At 43.6% G+C, this 20,016-nt stretch overlaps 1 protein-coding gene across 2 annotated transcripts in view; it reads left to right on the top strand.

Annotated features, from left to right (window-relative positions):
• The first annotated feature begins 7,119 nt into the window (after positions 1–7,119).
• The window catches only part of CCDC80 (coiled-coil domain containing 80), a 34,536-nt gene continuing 21,639 nt past the window's right edge, over positions 7,120–20,016 (top strand). The window contains exons 1-3 of one of the 2 annotated variants that reach the window (XM_058555785.1): positions 7,120–7,843; positions 8,447–10,332; positions 18,211–18,367. In XM_058555785.1, the coding sequence (XP_058411768.1) occupies positions 8,458–10,332; positions 18,211–18,367 (2,032 nt within the window). In that variant the 5' untranslated portion in view covers positions 7,120–7,843; positions 8,447–8,457. Of the gene's footprint in view, positions 8,032–8,446; positions 10,333–18,210; positions 18,368–20,016 lie in introns of both variants that reach the window. The other variant, XM_058555784.1, reaches the window with a different exon arrangement.

Genomic DNA, 20,016 nt, shown 5'->3' with positions numbered 1-20,016 from the left:
TTGGCGGTGAGAAGACCATTTGGAAGACTTTTGAAGACATAGAGGTGAAAGCAAACAGGAGACAAGAAGTGTAAACACTGCTGATTTCATGCCAGATTGTACAAAATACTTAATAAGTGAATCTCTTCCAATGTTTAATCATTTCTCTTTGTGTTTGGTGCTTAGCACCTCTGTCTGACCGTTTTCCTATGTTGTTTCACTAGCCTTTTGCCTTTGGCTGGAAGTCTGAGTTTATGATTACTCTTGTGCAGCCACCATTCCTCCACCATTAGCTGAATATAGCATTGTGTAGGCACATTCATACATTAAAAATAACCATTCACAGGTCAATTCATAGAGACAGAGAGTAGAAGAGTGGTTATCAGGGACTGAGGAAAGAGGTGAACAGGGAGTTGTTGTTTAATAGGTACAGAGTTTCAATTTGGAATAATGAAAAAGCTCTGGAGATTGATGGTTGCACAACATTGTGAATGCACTTAACGCCACTGAGCTATACACTTAAAATTTGTTAAAATGTTAAGTGTTATGCATATTTTACCACAATAAACAAAAAAAAAGATGGAGAACTTCTGGAGCAAACCAGTCCAGAATCTTGCCCCACTTCATAACATTTTATTTGTGTGAGCTGACAAATTCCCTATTGTTTACAGCAGTTAGCTGTGGATTTTCTGTTATTTGAACCACGAAACACTCTAATGAAAATCACTATTAGAAAAAAAATTAGCCCTATTATTTATATAAAAAAATAATCATTCACATTTTTATAGATGAAGAACTGAGGTTCAGGGAGGATGACAATTTGCCTAAGTTACACAATTAGTGAGCAGTAAACCTGGGATTCTAGTCTACGTTTTGTGTGGCTGCAAAATTCGTGCTGCCTTCTCATAGGCAAAACGAATCTTACCCAATGAATGAATGAAATCTCCAAATATGGGAACAGTCCTCCAACCAGAAATTTTTTTTCAATCTAAGTTGTTTCCCTTGTTTTTGATGCAGTTACTTACTAACATTTATTTGTACTGACTCTGAATTTTCCCAATAGTTAATGCTAAGGCTTCTGCCAAAATCCAGCATCACAAATTATTTGTAAAGGGACCACATGTCTTTATTTTCCAACTTAACTTTTAAATAAAAATAACATTTAAAACTTTAGAATGTTACCTGTTAACATATTCAGATGAATTCTGCTTTGAACTTTTCAACTCACTTTTGAAGACCACATTGTATTTGATCTTTATTCTGGAATTTTCGCAACAGGCTTCGGTTAAAAGCATTTAAGTTCTAACAATACAGTTTTTAAACAGCCTTTCTGAGATGTGATTACAAACTAATGTGATCATTTTTTTTTTTAAATAGCAGAATTCAAATTAGTATTATTGACTTCAAAGCAGACATTTTGGGAAACTGGAGATAGTAATGTTTCAATTATTCATTCATTGAAACACATGTTAAGTACTTACTCTATGCAGACACTCAGAGAATTTTTGAAATTCCTTTTTCATATTTCCTCCAAAGCCAGTTAATGAACTGTGCAGGAAACATTACTTTAGAGTCATCTATTATTTTGACCCCAACTAGAATTATACAATTTGATCATCTACCTCATTCAATAGACTTGGCTCCTAGAGACTTCAGACTATGACAAAAGTTCAACTCTGACTTCAAAGGTTGAAGAATCAACAAAGTTGATGATATGCCAAAGATTCCTTTACATGCAGCATATAACAACTTTGACAGGGGTAGCCCTTGGGAATGTCTGATCGCCCCATCTTAAATAGTACTTTTCTTCCTTCATTCCGGTTACCTTTCCCTGCAGTGTTTTTCTTGAGAGTGCTTATCTCTCACCAACAGAATGTGAGTTCCACGAGAGTAGACTATTGTCTGTTGCTATATTCGCAACACAGGAATAATGTCCTACAGATAAAAGGTGCTCCATGAACGGTTTTTGAATGAACGAATAAAATAAAGATTTATATTACTTTATACAAAATATTTTGCCTCGATTTCAAAATTCCACAATTCAATGCAAGTATAAGTTTTAATTTTGATGATTTACAGTGCTACATCTTCTGCTTCTACTACTATTAGTTAACAAATAGAGATAAACAGACCTACACTGCCCCTGGCAGCCTAATCCAAGCTACCGCACCTTTCCCTTGCACTTGTACATTCCTACCTGGCTTTCCTGTTGCCATTCTTGCTCCATACTCTATTCTCCATGTAGCACCCACAGACATCCCTTTAAATCATATATCAGGTCTTGGGACATCCTTGCTTAAAATCTTTCAACATCACTCTTCTTAGACACACGTTTGAAACAGTCCCTACTTCAATGCCTACGTATTTGCTGTTCCCTCTGCTTAGAATGTTCTTCCTGTCCCCCAATATTGAGTGACTTGCTCCCCTCGCTTCGCTTAGGACCAGTATCCTTGACCCCTATCTAAAATGGCCTCCTTCCCTTCATAATCTTTTACTCTCTTCCCTGTTAAAAAATCTCTTCCAAGCCCGTATCTAGGTACAGGTATATTCATTGGTTTATATTCTTATTGCCTGTTTCCTATCACTGGAATACAAGCTCCATGAGGCCAGGGAGTGTTCATTGCCATATCCCCAGTGATTAGAACAATGCCTGGCATTGAAGAAATATTTTTTGAATGAGTGAATTGCCATCCTGTTGGTTAACCCCTCCTTACATAAGGTGATGCCCTGAGTGATGCGACAAAAACCTGGAGAAAAGGAACAATACAGAGAAACAGCAAGTGAAAGACTGGGCAATCCTAGCAGGGCAGGTGCAGGAGACAGAGCCAAGACACGAACTGGGACAATGAGGATGAAAGGACAGTCAGGCAATCCAGGACGTCCTGCCAGACAGAGGATCTTGGACTCATGCAGACACTAGTGGACTCCAGAGCCAAGAGAACATACCAAGCAAGATTTTCTAGGTGTCACACAGTGGCCGCCATAGGAAGCCTCTTTCTGGGTAGAGCCTGCTCTAGTAATCAAAGAAACAAAGTCCCCGACATACGTAGACTCTGTGCAAATTGGCTGCAGCCAAATCAGCACTGAATTTTTACATGAAGAGAAAGTCGGCAGTATTGCTGTGGAGAGTATAATTGCCTAATATTTGTTTATCTTTTCCAGTGGACTATAAGCTTCTAAGGGGAAGAGATACCGGGTTCTCTATCGTTCTTGGTACAAAATCTGCACTCGTAGAGAACATTTGAGAGAAGAGCTGAAAGAAGGAAGAACTGGACGATCACTCTCTTCTTGGCTATACCTAAGGATGTGGAAAATCTGACCGATATAAATCTTTTGTATGCTTTAAATGGCCAATGGTTAAGACTTTGAACCCAGTACTGTCCACCTCTCCCCAGCCTAGAACTAACCTCTCAAGCAGCAAATTGATGACCACAAGTTTACAGCTCTCGCCTAGCATGGCAACAAATAAAGATCTGAACTTTAAATTCTAAAAATTTTAAATGAGCCATTAGGTCATCCACATAGCTCCTTAATCTCTGCTAGGGAAAGACCCTTAAATGTACTCAAATTAGGATTTTGACATTTTCTTAATTAAGCAACTTTCCACCTGGAAAAAAGTAACTTCAAGGCCCCCCCAATAAAGTCTGATGTAATTAAAAATAAATGAAGAAAAAATAATATCAAAACTGTTCTCAATAGTTTTGGCCACTCTCTTATCAGGTAACTTTTATTTTTATTTATTTATTTTAAAAGTATACATATCTTTCAATTTTGGATTAAACATGTGACCTTGTTGACACTGGAGGGACAATTTCAGGTGTTTCTTTTGGGGATTACCCTTTCTCAGAGCCTCTCTGGGCTACAGCAGCATCCTGAGTTCACAGTCGTCCAGGGTTTTCCCCTTGACCTTGCTGTTTATTTCTTTAGTTTGACCCGCACTGCAAATACTGAGAAAGAGGAGAATTCTTTTTCATTCTGAAGAACATAAATGTAGCTTAAGACTGAACATTGATTAAAGTCTGAAAATGGAAAGGAAAAGCACAGTGCAGCAGTGTCCTCAGTGTGAGTATTGTTTGTGTCTCTGCCACACAGGTGTGATAAAATGGCTCTGCTATTTTTCCTGCTGGGGGAACAGGTCATCGCAGAGCAGGAGAGGTGGTTTTCTTCTAAGACCACACTGAAGAGCTTTTATTTTTTTCCCCTTTTCTTTTTTTCTAGTTTCCTCTCAAGCAAATGATTTTTTCAGGCAATAGAACAATGTTTTGAATCCAGTTCAGTAACACCCACTGAGTGTTACTCTGTGCAAGGGAACCAACTACAGGTCACAGAAACCACGGTTTCTCTAGGGTGCCTGGGACAGCAGATTTCCCTGAGTCTTGGTCCCAGGTTGCTGAAGCCTTAGGTGAGTGTGGGTCTGGCCAGTTTGCACACCACCTTCTGGATGCCTCCTTACAGTCACTCTGATTTTCATCAAATGACTACCCCCATCCCAGCATCTCTAACGCAATTCTGATTTGCACGTTCTTTCCTTTCCTCCCTCCAAATTACTATGCGGACCAGTGTCAGGCAGTTTCTCATTTAGAAATTAGCATTTCTAAAATCTACTTTTAAATTTTCTTCCTTTTACCTTTCTCTGACTCAACATCGATCTCTCTCTCTCTCTCTCTTCTCTGCTAATCAGTTAATATTTCTTTCTTAGGTTACAGAAAAAATGGAAAGATCTAAGTGGGAGACTTTTTAACGCGGGGCTCTTAAATCATAGACTAGAAATTGGGAATCATTACAAACATGTATCACCATGGGCTTCTCCAGAAAGGGGTGGATGCTAACTTGCTTCCTAATTGCTCTCATCAGGCACGTGCTCCCTGAACTTCCCTGGGGGGCTTTTCTGAGGTCCTAGGGAAGGCTTCAGCCACTGAGGTTGAAAAATCCTGAGCAGGCACGAGAAGACCCACTTTGCCGGTGTGTGTGTGTGTGTGTGTGTGTGAGCGGTGGGGGAGAGTTGGGGAGACACAGAGGTGGCAGAGTAGCATGTCCTCTCCCGCTTATGTGTTTAGCACTCCATCTAGTGGCTGAGGCTCACAGAAGGGAAGAAAGCTTGAGGCCCCCAGAAAGACATCCAGCTCAGGGTTGGGCTGGCTTCCCCTCTGGGTCAAATCTCAGTCACCGAAGTGTCTGTACTTCAACTTTCCCAGTGCACAGGTGACGAATGTTGTAGACATCGTTGGGAGGTTGGTGGAAGCCATAGATAGTCAAGAAAAAGGATAAAAGAGTCTAAGGACCTGTTAAGAAAGGCAAAAAGGTGGCCGGCCTGGTGGCGCAAGCGGTTAAGTGCATGCGCTCCGCTGCGGTGGCCCGGGGTTGGCCGGTTCAGATCCCAGGCGCGCACCAACGCACCTCCTGTTAAGCCATGCTGTGGCGGTGTCCCATATAAAGTAGAGGAAGATGGGCATGGATGTTAGCCCAGGGCCAGTCTTCCTCACAAAAAAAAAAAAAAAAGGAAGAAAAGCAAAAAGTATTGCTACACAATTATTCCAGAAAGTAGGACTCTAAAAGTGGAAGGGCACTGGTTGAGCAAATAAGTCAGACTCTTCTACAAATATGGGAAACACAAAAAGGAGTTGAAGGAAGAGAAAAGAGAAAAGGTATGGGAAGCAATTGAAGGGGGGAGGCAGGATGACACAACGCTGTATAGACAGTTCTTAACTCTGGTTCAAATTGCATAGCTACCACTTACCATTCGTGTGACTGTAGGCAATTATTTAGACTCAGTAAGCCTCAGTTTGTCCATCTGTAAAATGGGGATCATCCTACCTATCTCCTAGGGATGCTGTGAGGGTTAGACAAAAGAATAGGTGAACGTGCCAAGCCTGGAGCCTCCCATGAAAATGCTCGATACGTGGTAGTTGTGATTAGTAGGGAGAAGATTAAAGAAAAAGAAAGAGAGGAGGAGGGCCAGTAAGAGATAGTGTGGGACACGTTATGATGTGAGAAAGGAAATGACATTAAGGACTGTCCAACTTAGCACAAGGCATTTGACCAACTTAACAGGTGAATCCCGTGAAAAGGGAAACCTTCTCTGACTCTGGTGGACCGAATGTCTCTGTCTGAAGCCCACCTTTGTTCCTGTACCTAAAAGTGTCTGAGACGGCTCTGCAGGAGGGCCTTTCTTCTTGGCACCCCTTGGTCTGCAAACTGTGGGCTGACACCCCAACACTCAACCTCCTTAGGTCTTCAATTCAGTCCTGGGAGCTCATGTGAAGGAAAGGCAGATGACCAGTCGGAGACAGAGCTGATCAAAGGGCAGCAACTAGGGCCCAGGTTTTATCCACTGAGGGGAGCTATTAGTGTGGCCTAGCTTGCAAGGAGCTTTCTGGCAACCCTGGCTCACCACTGTCTACGGCGGTTAATACTGACTGAATTCTCTTGGAGAGGCTAGAAGAAATATCTGTATAACCTGAGGCACCTTCCTTCCCCGCTAAAAGCTGAAGCCTCGTGGCAGATCCAGGAGGTGGAGGCACAGAGCTGCCTGGGTCTTTCCTTTGGAATCTGATATGGCTCCTTCTAAGGATTGCCTAAAACCCTAGACACCTGAAGCCTCTGGAGGGCAAACTATTGCAACACGCACACACACACACACACACACACACACACACACACACACTCATGCCCTCTGAGGAAGGTCTTAGCCTACCATCTCTAGCCAGAGCCCAGAACTGGAGATTTTAATGCCCTTTCCCTGATGAAATGGCCAACCTCAATCTCAGGGGAACAGAGGACATTGCCTGCATTTCTAACCTTTTACCAGCTTCCTTTCATGCCAAAGAGAAACTAAGAACAAGAACGCAGTACTGTAATATGATCCCCAATTAGCATAAAATGAAAACAACCCACTCATGTTTTCCATGTGCTTTTCCAACCTCAAACTAAATGCATGAAGCAGGGAGAAAGAGATAAAAATATACACATGGAACTATAAATATATATGCTGTCTGTGTATGTACAGCCAAGCACCCTGATCCAAATGAGTGTCTGTCTCTAGGAAAACCAAGCAGCACAGAAATCTGAGAATTTTCCCTTTCCAAAGTACAGCATGAGTAGAGAAAGGAAGGAAAAGTATCCTGATTACTAGGTATGGAAGGGGTTAAGTCCTCAGCCATCCTATTCTAAAGTGATTTATGATGATGTGTAGTGTTTCAAAACTTTCCCCCACCCCAAAGAGCAGCCCTCCCCACCCCACCACCACCACCGAGTCCACTCTAAACGTGTTGAAATGGGAAGGAGGCGGTGTTTTGCTGATCTGTTAAATTCTTAGTGAAGTTTCCTTGATTTCCAGTGGCTGCTGTTGTTTGAGTTTGGTTTGGATCAAAACTGAGGTTGTCCTGGCATTTCTGGGACTGAATCCAGGCAAGAGGAAGAAGAAAAAGAAGGAGAAGGAAAAGAGGAGAAAAAAGGTGGGGAAAAATAAAGGGAGGAGAGAAGTGTAGGAAAAGAAAAAAAGTCCTTTTTAACATCACATTCCTGTGTTTTCCCTCAGTCTGGAAAACATATTAATCCCAGTGCTTTTACGCTCGGAAACAAAGGGACTAAGCCAGACTGTGGGGGAAAGGGTGATAAGAAGGATCCTGGAACTCTAAAGAGAGAAAGAGCGAGATTCAGAACTAGCTGGGGCTCCACTTTAAGGGACGTCCTGTGTCTGTCGGCACAGGAGATTGGCACACACAGACACACGAGACCGCGCAGAGACGACAGACAAATGGAGATGCAAAGACTCAAAAGGACAGCTCCTTTCACTTCATCCTACTTGTCAAGAAGGTAAAAAGACACAGCCAGAAAGAAAAGAAGAAAGCAGCTCAGCCCTCAGGTCAGGACAGGCGGTGGGTCTGGGGTGCGACTTTGGGAGCTGGAGCGCGGCTCACCCCCTTTGTATCGCTCAGCCTCGCAAGGAGAGAGAGGGTTGGGAGGAAAAGTGTTTCATCTGGGAAACTGTCCTGGGACCACACTTCAGATTGCTTTTTAAACCCTCCGCATTCCATCTCCATGAGCCACAATGTAAGTGTGTAATCCTTCTGTCTTTGGTGTGTTTGTTTGTTTCTTTGGGGCTTATTTGAAGAAATGAAATGGGAATGTAGTCATAATTAATATGCTCAGTGTGCCTTTTCTCTGGACCATCAGACAGTCAGTTGAAACAGTGCAAGCATGCTGAATGGGGAACTGAGTTGGGTTTCCTGCTTAATGTAACTGTCTCTGCTAAGCACTGACAAATTACAGGGGTTTAAAAGCAACAAGATCTCATCCTATTTTCCATTCTCTGACCTCTTTCCTTCTGCTCTAATCACCCCATCCCCCTCCTCTTGGTCAAGAGAGAGAAAGAGAAAATGCCCAGCTCTGTTTGCAATTAAATGATTTTCTTTCTTTTTCTTTTCTCCCTCCCCCTTCTGTCTTTTGACCCTGCTGCTTCCCAAAGAGGATTGCACAATGACATGGAGAATGGGACCCAGTTTTACCATGCTGTTGGCAGTGTGGCTGGTGTGCGGATCAGAACCCCACCCCCATGCCATGAATAGAAGGAGCCATGGAGGGCGGAAAGTGCCTCTGGTTGCCCCAGTCAACAGAAGGCCAGCTCGGTTTCTGAGGCACACGGGGAGGTCTCAGGGAATTGAGAGAACCACTCTGGAACAATCAAACCTTCAGCCTCTCCAAAGAAGGAGGAGTGTGCCGGTGTTGAGAGTAGCTCACGCAACTGCACCGCCAGCCCCGTTCGGCATCAATGGGCAGAGACCAACAGCCCGGAGTTCTCCCCGTGAGATGGTCCGAGACGAGGGGTCCTTAGCTCGGTCAAGAATGCTGCGATTCCCCTCGGGGTCCAGCTCTCCCAACATCCTTGCCAGCTTTGCAGGGAAGAATAGGGTGTGGGTCATCTCGGCCCCCCATGCCTCGGAAGGCTACTACCGCCTTATGATGAGCCTCCTGAAGGACGATGTGTATTGTGAGCTGGCGGAAAGGCACATCCAGCAGATTGTGCTGTTCCACCAGGCAGGCGAGGAAGGAGGCAAGGTGCGGAGGATCACCAGTGAGGGCCGGGTCTTGGAGCAACCCCTGGACCCCAGCCTCATCCCAAAGCTGATGAGCTTCTTGAAGCTGGAGAAGGGGAAGTTTGGCATGGTGCTGTTGAAGAAGACGCTGCAGGTAGAGGAGCGCTACCCTTATCCGGTCAGGCTGGAGGCCATATATGAGATCATCGACCAGAGCCCCATCCGCAGAATAGAGAAGATCAGGCAGAAGGGTTTTGTCCAAAAATGTAAGGCCTCTGGGCTAGAGGGCCAGGTGATGGAGGAGGGGAACAACGGTGGAGGAGCAGGGAGGCCGGGTCTGAGCAGTGAGAAGAGGAAAGAAGACCAGAGGAGAGCACACGTCCCGCCAACCAGAGAGAGTCGGATGAAGGTGATGCGAAGACCCGCCACCACTACGGGGGCTCCTCCCTCGCCTCCTCCAACCCCAAGGGCCACCACCCTGCCTCCTGCTCCAGTCACAACAGCGACTCGGGCCACCTCTCGAGTGGTAACTGTAGCTGCAAGACCTACAACCACTACGGCCTTTCCGACCACCCAGAGGCCCTGGACCCCTCGGGTGCATCCCTCATTAGACGCCCACAGGTCCCCAGCCACAGCGGAGGTGACCACTGTCAGGGGGCCGGTGGCCTCAGAGAATCTCTACCCTCCACCCAGGAAGGAGCAGCACAGGGAGAGGCCACAGACCACCAGGAGGCCCAGCAAGGCCACCAGCTTCGAGAGCTTCACGGCCGCCCCTCCCACCACCATCTCGGAGCACAGCACGAGGGCTGGAGCGGGGCGGCTCCGGGACAACCGCACGGACAGGCGGGAGCATGGCCCCCGGGACCCAAATGTAGTGCCAGGTCCTCACAAGCCAGCCAAGGGGAAGCTGCCCAAAAAGAAGGCCCAGGACAAAATTCTTAGCAATGAGTATGAGGACAAGTATGACCTCAGCAGGCCTACTGCCTCCCAGCTGGAGGAGGAGCTGCAGGTGGGGAAGATTCCCCCCAAAAAGGCAAAGGAGTCGAAAAAGCATGAAAAGCTGGAGAAACCCGAGAAGGAGAAGAAAAAAAAGATGAAGAATGAGAAAGCAGACAAGTTACTCAAGAGTGAAAAGCAAGTGAAGAAGGACAAGGCTGAGAAAAAGAGCAAGCAGGACCGGGAGAAGAGCAAGAAGAAAACAGCAGGGAGAACAGAGCAGGAAGGCTTCCCAAAACCCAGCAGCAAACACCTCACCTCCAGTCCCCGGAGGTCAGTGACTGACCTGCTGGGCTCCTTCGAAGGCAAACGAAGGCTCCTCGTAAGTAACCTTCTCCTTGGCATTGTTCTGTGGGCTGAGACAGGGTGTATTATCATTTGGTTTGTTGTTTTTCTAAAATCACGTTGCTGGATGGCAGACTGTGGCTGAACCTGTACCATGTCAAGAAGATCCGGAGGTTTGCCAAGGAAGGGCAGCCAGGCCAGCAGCTCCTTTTGGTTTAGATGCTTTGTGAACCTCTCTCCACACAGACTCACAGCCCCAAGGGACAGGCAGTGGTGGGGGGACCTTAGACATGAGCCCAGGGGAGCACCTGTAGTCAGTACCACCCCCCATCCTTCCTCCTCTCTTTTAAGGGATAATTCTGGATACAGCTCCCTTTGACCAAGTTCAAAGAACACAAGAAGGAAGGAGTCCCTAAAATAACGTGCATTGACTCCAGTCACAACTTAGGAAAAGGGTTTCTCTCTGCATGACCTTAGGAACTAGAAGCATATGTATGGGAAAATGGCAAGGTTTTTCTTACCCCTTAATTAGGTCCATACCAACAATCAGAAGGGGAAGGTAAGCCTGAGTGAGACATGGGTATGCCTGGGAAAGGAGAAGAGTCCTTGTTGGTGTGACCCTCACAAATACTTTTAAAACCAGCTGGCTAAAACCTTCTCCCCTCAAGGTTGCCTCCCCCATCATTGCCCAACTACTAGTAAGAGGCCAGAAGGATGGAGTGTGGACCACTGGGTTAATTGCTCCAATTTCCAATACTCTAGAGACACAGCTGAATTTGGAGTCAAGATGTCATGTCAGTTTGAGCCTCTATAAAATGAGCATGTGTGGTGTGTGTGTGTGTGTGCGCGTGTGTGTGTATGAAAAAGGAGATGGGCAGTCTTTCCTTCTGCTTTGCCTGGTTCTGAGCGCCATGAGCGCTGAGCAAGTCACAGGTCCATCTCAGGAACTCTCTCTTTGGATTAGTTGCCACCATCCAAAGAATGATAACAGAATCTGGTCAAACCCAAGGAAGGGTCTGGACAGGAATAAGCCCCATCCTAAACGTAAAGTTCTTCAGTGATGTGAGGATGCTCCTTCTCCTCTACATGTCTCCTTGCACCTTTTAGTGGCCCTCCAAGATTTTACCCCTAGCTTCTTAATGCTGTCATCTACTCCAGGCTATCTAGGAGGAAAGGGTATGATCCAGTTACTTCAGAGAAGAAGGTGAGAAATTAACGTTGGGTAATGTGAGCCACGAATGATTCTCTCAGATACCCAGAGGGGAGGGAGCCATCTCATGCCACTGAGGACAACATCTATCCTACTGAAGGTACAGGGTGACTCCACGCCCTGCATGCCCCCTACCAGGAGAGACAGGCAGTCTTCTCTCAAGCCATCTCTCAGAGGGTCATTCACTTTTTCTAGTCTGGTCTAAATTTGGATTAACGATCTGAACAGAGCAACTCTGGTGTCCATTTATCCGTAGTGGTTTCAAAAAGTTTAAGTGTGCATTGGAGCAATTCTCTTAGCTCTTCCATCCGTAGTGTGTCTAGGTATTAGAACAAAACCCAATGTTTTGGTTGATTCTACAGGTTTGTGTGTGTGTGCATGTCTTGTTATAGACTTTTTGTATGTTATTACTCATTTTTAACCAGAGCCTTAAAGTAACTATATAAACTTAGGTTAGCAGAGGATAGGCTGGCTGTTAGAGTAGTTTAACAGCTGCTTGGTTATTCTCAGAGTACATAAATTTAAGTGGGAATGTTCCAGTCAGAACCAAAAGAATCACTGATTTCAAAGCAGAACTCTACCTGGTACTGGAACGTGGGGGCACACTGCCCTCTTTGGGGTGTGGGAAAGTGCTAGAGGTGTGCTCTGTTGCTCTCCTCCTGAGTACCTGGGACTTTGTCCAGCTTGCTAACACCCATCACCCAACCCTGGCCATTTAGTCAGCAGGGCAGGCAAAGTGCTTCTCATGGTTAGGTTTTAGCCAGGGGAAAAATAATCATGGGTAAAATGTCAGGATTGTAATTGTGCACCCATCTGGCAAATACTTCCATTGCCCCTAGTTTGTGAGTCAAAAGAAAGGGGTTTTCCTACTATATCCCTGATATTAGTCATGCCTTTCATTTCTCCCTCTGTCTTTCCACTCCCTTAGTCAGGGATTTGAAAGCCCAGCTGGGTCTTTTCTGCTTTTAACAGTATCCCTGATCATAAATTTCTAGCAAATGAAACTCCAACAACAGCTTCTGCTGATGTCACACGAGGCAAAACAGAAACAGCTGGGTTTGCTCATGGCAGTCTTGTTCTTTGGGGCTGGCAAGAGAACCAGGTTTGTTATTAGAGAGAAAGTACCAACAGGAGCATTTCAGTCTTGCAATCCCACTGATGATCATAGCAGAAATGTGTTTTCTGAAGAGCTAGTGATGTCCAAAATAAGCATAGATTAGAAAAGACACGATGAAATAAACATGATACAAATTCAAAAGACGGAGAGAAGCGAATCTGTTTCACTAGACAGAGAGGAGACTAGTGTTTCTGGGTGGGAGAGCTTGTTGGTGCCATTTATCTTTCTCCCACTCATTTTTCCTGTCCAGTATGGCTGCTGTTATTCAGCAAGTTCAGTGATTCCACTAGTGATCATTAAGGCTTAGGACTCTGCAAGGTGTTCAGTTACGGGTGACAACATACACCTCCAACTGGCCTCAACCTACCCAGTGCGCTCAAACTGAAATGAGATTTGCATTCCAAGAGACTGTACAGGCTTTTTAGCTCATCTTCCCAGTTTTTCAGTAACCTAGTGCCCAACTACAATTTATCTTGAACCCCTAGTGCTTTGCATTTATTTATATCATTCCTTAGATGTGAAAACATCACATAACTGCTACTTAATCCATTACTTAGAGAAACATGGCAGCAATAGCAGAGGTTGTGGTTGGGTGAACAGCATCCTAGAGCCTTCGCCAGAGCTGCAGGTGGAGCCAGGTGTCCTATTCTTAGGTCAGAGGTCAATCCTCCAAACCCCCTGCCTCAGCCTGACAACAGAAAGGGGCACATCCTGCGGGGTGCTTTGCCTAGACTTTGTGGTTTAATTTTCACAACAACGCTATGAAGAAGGACTTACTAACTCCTTTTACAGAGGAGGAAACGGAAGCTCAGAGACATTGAGAAGTTTCCCAAGGTGTAGAGCTAATATAGGCAAGGCAAGAATTAGAACTCAGGTCTATTTGATTTTAAATCTCATGTTCAAGCCACTCCCCATTCTGCCTTCTGTGGGTGTGAGCTTCCCGTGGGCACATGCCATAAGGTGAAGGGGAAACTGAGAAATTATCCTAGTAGTTACTCAACACAAACATTTTAAAATTCATTTCTGGGACTGTCCTGGTGGTGCAGCGGTTAAGTTCTCGCGCTCCGCTTCGGCGGCCAGGGGTTCGCTGGTTCAGATCCTGGGCGTGGACGTTCGCACCACTCATCCAGCCATGCTGAGGTGGTCTCCCACATAGAGCAACTAGAAGGATGTACAACTATGACCTACAACTGTCTACTGGGGCTTTGGGGAGAAAAATAAAAGGAAAAAAGAAGGAAGATTGGCAACAGATGTTAGCTCAGGACCAATCTTCCTCAAAAAAAAAAAACAGCAAAAAAAAAATCATTTTCATCCTTGAATTACCTAGATAAATGGTAAGACATAGCAGTTGTCAACGTTTTGTGCTAAGCACAAATGTAGAGTTTCTGCCTTTAATACCCAGCTAGCTCTCTACACCTCAACTCTCTGGCTTTCCTGGCAGTCAGTTGAGAGCAATAGATTGTATCCCAGTTAACCTAATCCCTCAGACTGGTTGGTGTCAATTTAGGGCGACAACAGTGAGAATATAGATAAGCCGTTTATCACTGAAACATTGGGCTATGTGGAGTATAGATGACAAGCCATCATTTTGTGCCCTGAGATCCACTTGTCAATTAACAGAAAGCCTCAGAGTGTTGAATTGCAGAGATTCAAGTTCAAGTGTAAGCATCCTTTGGAGACTGAATCTCCTGTAATTCAAGTGGGTTAGTACTTTCAACCTTAGCTCAGAAATCTGGATACTGGGACAACAATCTACCTATTTGGTTTAATTTTAGAAAAGGATATAAAGCACTGCTTTACTGAGGCAGACAGCTAGCTTGAATGTTATTTTTTCAGAATCCTGTAAAAATCTAGTGTTTTGAGCCTAACACAGTATTTAGAATAATCTGAGACTTAAAATACCCTCCCCTAGCGTCTTCCCATTCCTGTCTGCTCCCTTTACTTATGCAAACTGGCTTCATTACACTCTCAGGCTCCTTGTGCCAACACACAGTTGGAACAAAAACATGAAAAGGAATCACAGCACGATTCTAAATTCATGATACACTCCCTGATTTATCACCACCCAACTGGAAAGAGGCCAAGTGCCAGACAATAGTGTTTACTGAGAATTTCTAGGATGCTGTTTTTAGAAGAGCGGATTGGAAATGGTTACCATTTTAAATACTGTTTGAAATACTGCCAAACTAGAAAATGAATGGGATGGAGACGTCAATACACAAGGAAAGAGTCTCTGAAATGTGTTCAGATGATCAGTCTCCTCTTCCTTCCCTGATTCAAACTTGAGGGGCAGATTCAATGTGAGGGAGAGTGTCTTTACCAACTGCATCTAGACATTCATAACCAGGGGACCATGTTTCTGAGTCCCTCCCCTCTCCTCTGGCTGGATGATCTCTGTACCCCGAGGAATGTGGGTCAGCATCTGTGCTCCTACCACCTGCAGTGGTAGGGCAGGGCTTCAGAGGCTTGAAGAACTTACACTCTAGTTGGCAAGGTGTGACATAAACATAAAATGTAATAGTAAATAAAGGAAATCCGTGAATTCCAAGTGAGAAGTGCAGACAGTAAGAAGAATAGTAATTAAAAGGAGAAAGTGATCATTGTGGGCTAGAAACACTTTAAGGAGGGTGCTATACTTGAAGAATAGCTCAAATTCAGATATGGTAGAGGGGAGGGGAGACGTTCTAGGTAGGAGGAGTAATAGGGGCCAAGGCCACGAAGGAATGTGGGTGAACTATTCAGAGGCATCATACATGTATGGTGCTAGGGTGCACACAGCCTGTACATATATATATATATGCTTTCTTTTTGCTTGATTCTCACTACTTTATGAGGTTGGCAAGGAAGTTGTTCCGTTGTAAAGATGAGAAAGCTAAGGTTCATAAGATTAAGTGGCTTTATTAAGGCTACAAGGTAGCCAGGGGTTGAACTAGGACTAAAATGCAGGCTCTCCAACTTTGGCTACAGTCACCCTTTCTCTGTGCCACTTTGCCAAGAGTCCTTTCATTTCATAATTTAGACCAGTCTAGCTGCGGGGTGAAGAGGTGACATAAGGGAGGAACAGGAGGAAAGGTTAGTAAGAGAGAGCCCGGGCCCAGGTTGTGGAGGGCCCGAAGCTAGGAAATGAGTCATGCAAAATGAATGTCACCTCAAGAGTGGGTTCAGGCATCCTTGGGCAAAGGTCCTCAGGTGAAAATAAACATCAAAGCTCTTTATTTATTTAAGTGCAATTCCCACTGGGTATCCATGGCCTAAGGTTACTGTGTTCAGAGAAATGTGGGAGAAGCTGACAGGCAGGAGAGGAGGAAGTTCTGTATGATTATATATTGTCTGAAATCCTCAATTATGCACAAGGAGGAGAAAAAGACCAGAGGGAGCTTTGAGGACTCTTGAAATCCTGCCATATCAAGGTCTGTGCATAGACTTTGAGGGTCCATGGCAAAGGATGAGATGAACGAAACAGAAATCTCTGTATGGATTTGAAGTTACAGAGGCAGGTAATTATCAGTCATCTACCATCTGGGCAGCTGTGCCCTAGAAAATCCTCTAAATATATTCTAAATATGGGCTTATCCTTCAGTTAGAATAAGGAGTCTCAAATCATTACCAGTAAATCTCTTTCTCTCACCTTTGTTTTTGACTATTTTGTGTGGTCACTTAATCATCTATTTTATTTATTTCAAAATAGTGTGTTTGGGAGCAAATAACAGCCAGAAAGAAAAACCTAAAACATACCAATTAAAAATAAAACTCCAAGATTTGGGCTACCATCAAAACCTGAAGAAATATTTTCAAATGTCATGTAGCCAATTAAAAAGTGACAAACCAAAAATACCATCACTGTATCTTTTTATAGCAACCTTAAAATTTTTTTTAAGGCTCAGTATGAAGCAATGAATAAATTTGGGGAAATTTTACTATGTTTCCTCTTGGGAAATTACATTTCTAAAACAAGCATTTCCTACCCACTCTGTCCATCTGAACATGCATATAAACACAAAATCAAAAACAAACTAAATCATGCCTACTTAAATAATGATCTGAGCAAAAAAATAACTTCATCTGAGAAAACCTTTGTTAACGTTCCACTTAAAGGCTATTGAACACGTTTTGATTTTCATGAGTGATAGTAGTTTGTCAAGCATAGAGAATTCTTAGAAGGGAAAGAAAGCTTCAGGCAGCAATAAACACGGCTCTGACAGAGAAAAATAAATAGCAGAGTCGAGCTGGGACCAGGTTTATTAACCATTTTGATAAAGTATTTGGAAGAGGTTGACAACATGGTGACTTCCCTTCTGAAAAATGCCGAGCTAATAGCCACAAACTTCAGAAATATTTTATAAGGTTAGAGGAGAAAGTAAAGAAGTGGCTGATAAATTTGAATGTGGTCAAATGCAAGAAAGTGTACAGAGACTGGCCTCTGAGCTCAATGATAGGTCAACAAAGCGTGAAAAGACAGTGTTCATTGCAGACGTCGGCTTAGTGAGCTTTTTGGGGTCAAAGAGATCAACAAAGACCTGGTCATCGTCAGAATAAAATTTCACATCCTCTCACCTCTCAATAGCACTGTGCCCACCCACTCGTGGAGTGTGGTACAGAGATCTGGTTTCTGCTCAGGAAAAGCCTGATAAAATTTGAGAAGTCTCAGGAAGAGGCAACAAAAATAATCAAGGGAGTAGACAGCCTTTTTTATCTGGCTAGATGAAAACATTGAGACATTCTCAGAGAGAGGGTTCAAGAGGAGCTTTAAAATATAGGGATATCCTCATTTGATCCAAAATAATGCGATATATGTTTTTCCAGATGGCTAGTGACTGAAGCATCTCTTTCTATTGCTCTGACTTTCCTCTTTTTCCCCAGAAGGAAGTCAGGGGTTCAAAATGAGTGTGAAAGACATGGGCCAGGTGAAAAATACCAGGTCTGAATTGAAGAGAAGGCAGAACTGACAGTAAAATCCATCTCGTTGGAGGTCTCCAGCATCAAAGACGTCCACCACAGGCTCTGCACAGGTCCCACGTGACAAGGAATATATTCTATGTGACAAAACATAGTAAAAACTTTCTGCCAGGCTGCCTCATCAATTTTAAACCACAGAATGTTCCATAGTGCCCAAGGCCTGGCTATGAAACTCTCTCAACCCTGTGGGACTTGAAATAATTGTAGTAACCACTGAATTTGTGAATATCTGAGCAGCCAATTAGGATAATGAAGGTCAAATGAGGGAAGGAAGATAAAATTTATTTAACAATTGTTACACGCCAAATATTCATGTAATGCTCATGACAGCCTTGCAAAATAAGTATTCCTGTGCAGAGTTCGCAAATGAGAAAACCAAGATACATGGAGATGAGTTATGAAGGTAAATAGTGGCAGTGTGGAGAAAACTCTAAGCTGTGTGGAGCCGTTAAAAAAGGCCTTCCAAACGGCCTTTTTTGGCCATAATTATGCTAACTGTGCAACAGAATAGTTTAGTTTCATTTAGGTCTTGGTCACTACCAGCCCTCTATTACAAATCATCCTTTTGGGTTTTTCCTCAGTGTGAAACTATCACTATGAATTAATATTTGCTTGCCTTCGCCCCCCTCCAGCTGATCACCGCTCCTAAGGCTGAGAACAACATGTATGTGCAACAGCGAGATGAATATCTGGAAAGTTTCTGCAAGATGGCCACCAGGAAAATCTCCGTGATCACCATCTTTGGGCCTGTCAGCAACAGCACCATGAAAATCGACCACTTCCAGCTAGGTTCTCTGAAACATTTTTATTATGTAATTGTTTTTCTCACGGCTAAGGTGGGACAAACTTTATGGGAGAGGTCGGTGGGGAGTCAAAAGGAAGGGCTCTTTCCTTGTGGTAACAAAGGTCAATTTGCCTAACTGTTCACATAACCATTCTAGATGGTTCTACTTTAAGTTTTGGGCACTTTGCAATGAAAAATATGCAAGTACTCTATCGTTTGAAAGTCAGCAAGGTGGAGGAAAATGAGAGAAGTGATACAGTAGGGGGAGAACCAGAGAGGTATTCAGACACTTTCTTCTAGATCCTGAGTCTTCTTGCCTGTGAGCAATACCGTCTGATCTTCCTGCAGCCTTTATGCTGCAGGCAACTCACTCACAGATGGGGACCTGCCAAACTCTTGGAAGTACTTGATTCTGGCAAGGCTAGGGAGGGAATTAACCAGGGCTGAGAGAAGCTGTTAAGCTAAATGAAAAGTCACTGAAAATATGGACTGAACTGCGCCCAAGTCCTTTTGGAGAGCAGAAGAATTTGGCTGAATGTAGAGTTTTCACAATTTTTCATATTAATGATGCATGTGAGACTTGTGAGGCGCACAGCTCAGCATTGGGCAGCTGAGATCCAACTCACTGCCGTTCTCATGGGGATGTTGCAAGACTTACTGTGAGTAGTTAAGCCTCATAGTCAGAAGCCCCAAATCTGCCCCACCCAGTTTCTTTTATAATTATCATATTTCTAGGGCTTTATTTTTCTAAAAATCGTTTTTCTCACATGTATTCTCTACTTTTTAAAATTCTTGTTTTAACTGTAACGAAACTCCTTCATATTCCACCATTTGTATATTCTGCATATTTTTCATAAAATATATTTCGTCTGAAAGAATATAAAACATATTTTCCCTGTTAGTTAACATTTAGCTTCAATACATATAACACATTATCTCACAGATTTTTCTGTCATGTGCTCTTGGTATAATTGAACACATCGCTGGTAATTGTGTCATGATAATGTCAATTTGATTTTAATATGGTCTTGCTTTCTAAATCATATATTTTTTATTGTGGTGTAAAGACTTAACATGAGATCTACCCTCTTAACTAATTTTTAAGAGCGTAGGCACAGTTTTGTACAGCAGGTGTCTAGAACGTATTCAGGTAGAAGTTTCAGTTATGCAATCTCTTTGTTAGCTCACCTTTCCCTGAGATAGCTCCAAAGGAAAATAAATAGCATTCTTTGCAGTAGCAGCCTATCATAAACCATTGTGGCTCAGTGATTGGTTCGTGGACATTTATCCCCTTGATGTGTGTATGTTTGGGAGGGAGAACAACAGCAACAAGAAGAGTGTCCTTACTGTAACCAAAATAACAATAATCATACAAATAAAAGATACAAAAGAAGTTCTGGAGTCAAACCAACCAGTTCAAATCCACAGTCACACTTATTTGTTTGTGTGACCTTGGGCAAGTTACTTCCTAAGTCTCAGCTTAGAACATAGTTATATCTATTTCATAGGCTATGCTGAGGATTTAATAAGATAATATATGTAAATACATGTCACACAGTAAGTACAATTATTTTGGTCCTCATCAGCACCATTTGTTCTGGCAGTCATATGGAGATCAGTGAGCTGTCAGGGACTAGAGCAGCTATAATTGAAA

This window comes from Diceros bicornis, chromosome 15 (assembly GCF_020826845.1).
Source record: "Diceros bicornis minor isolate mBicDic1 chromosome 15, mDicBic1.mat.cur, whole genome shotgun sequence".
Lineage (NCBI taxonomy): Eukaryota > Metazoa > Chordata > Mammalia > Perissodactyla > Rhinocerotidae > Diceros > Diceros bicornis.
This window is presented reverse-complemented; position numbering and strand designations above follow the sequence as displayed.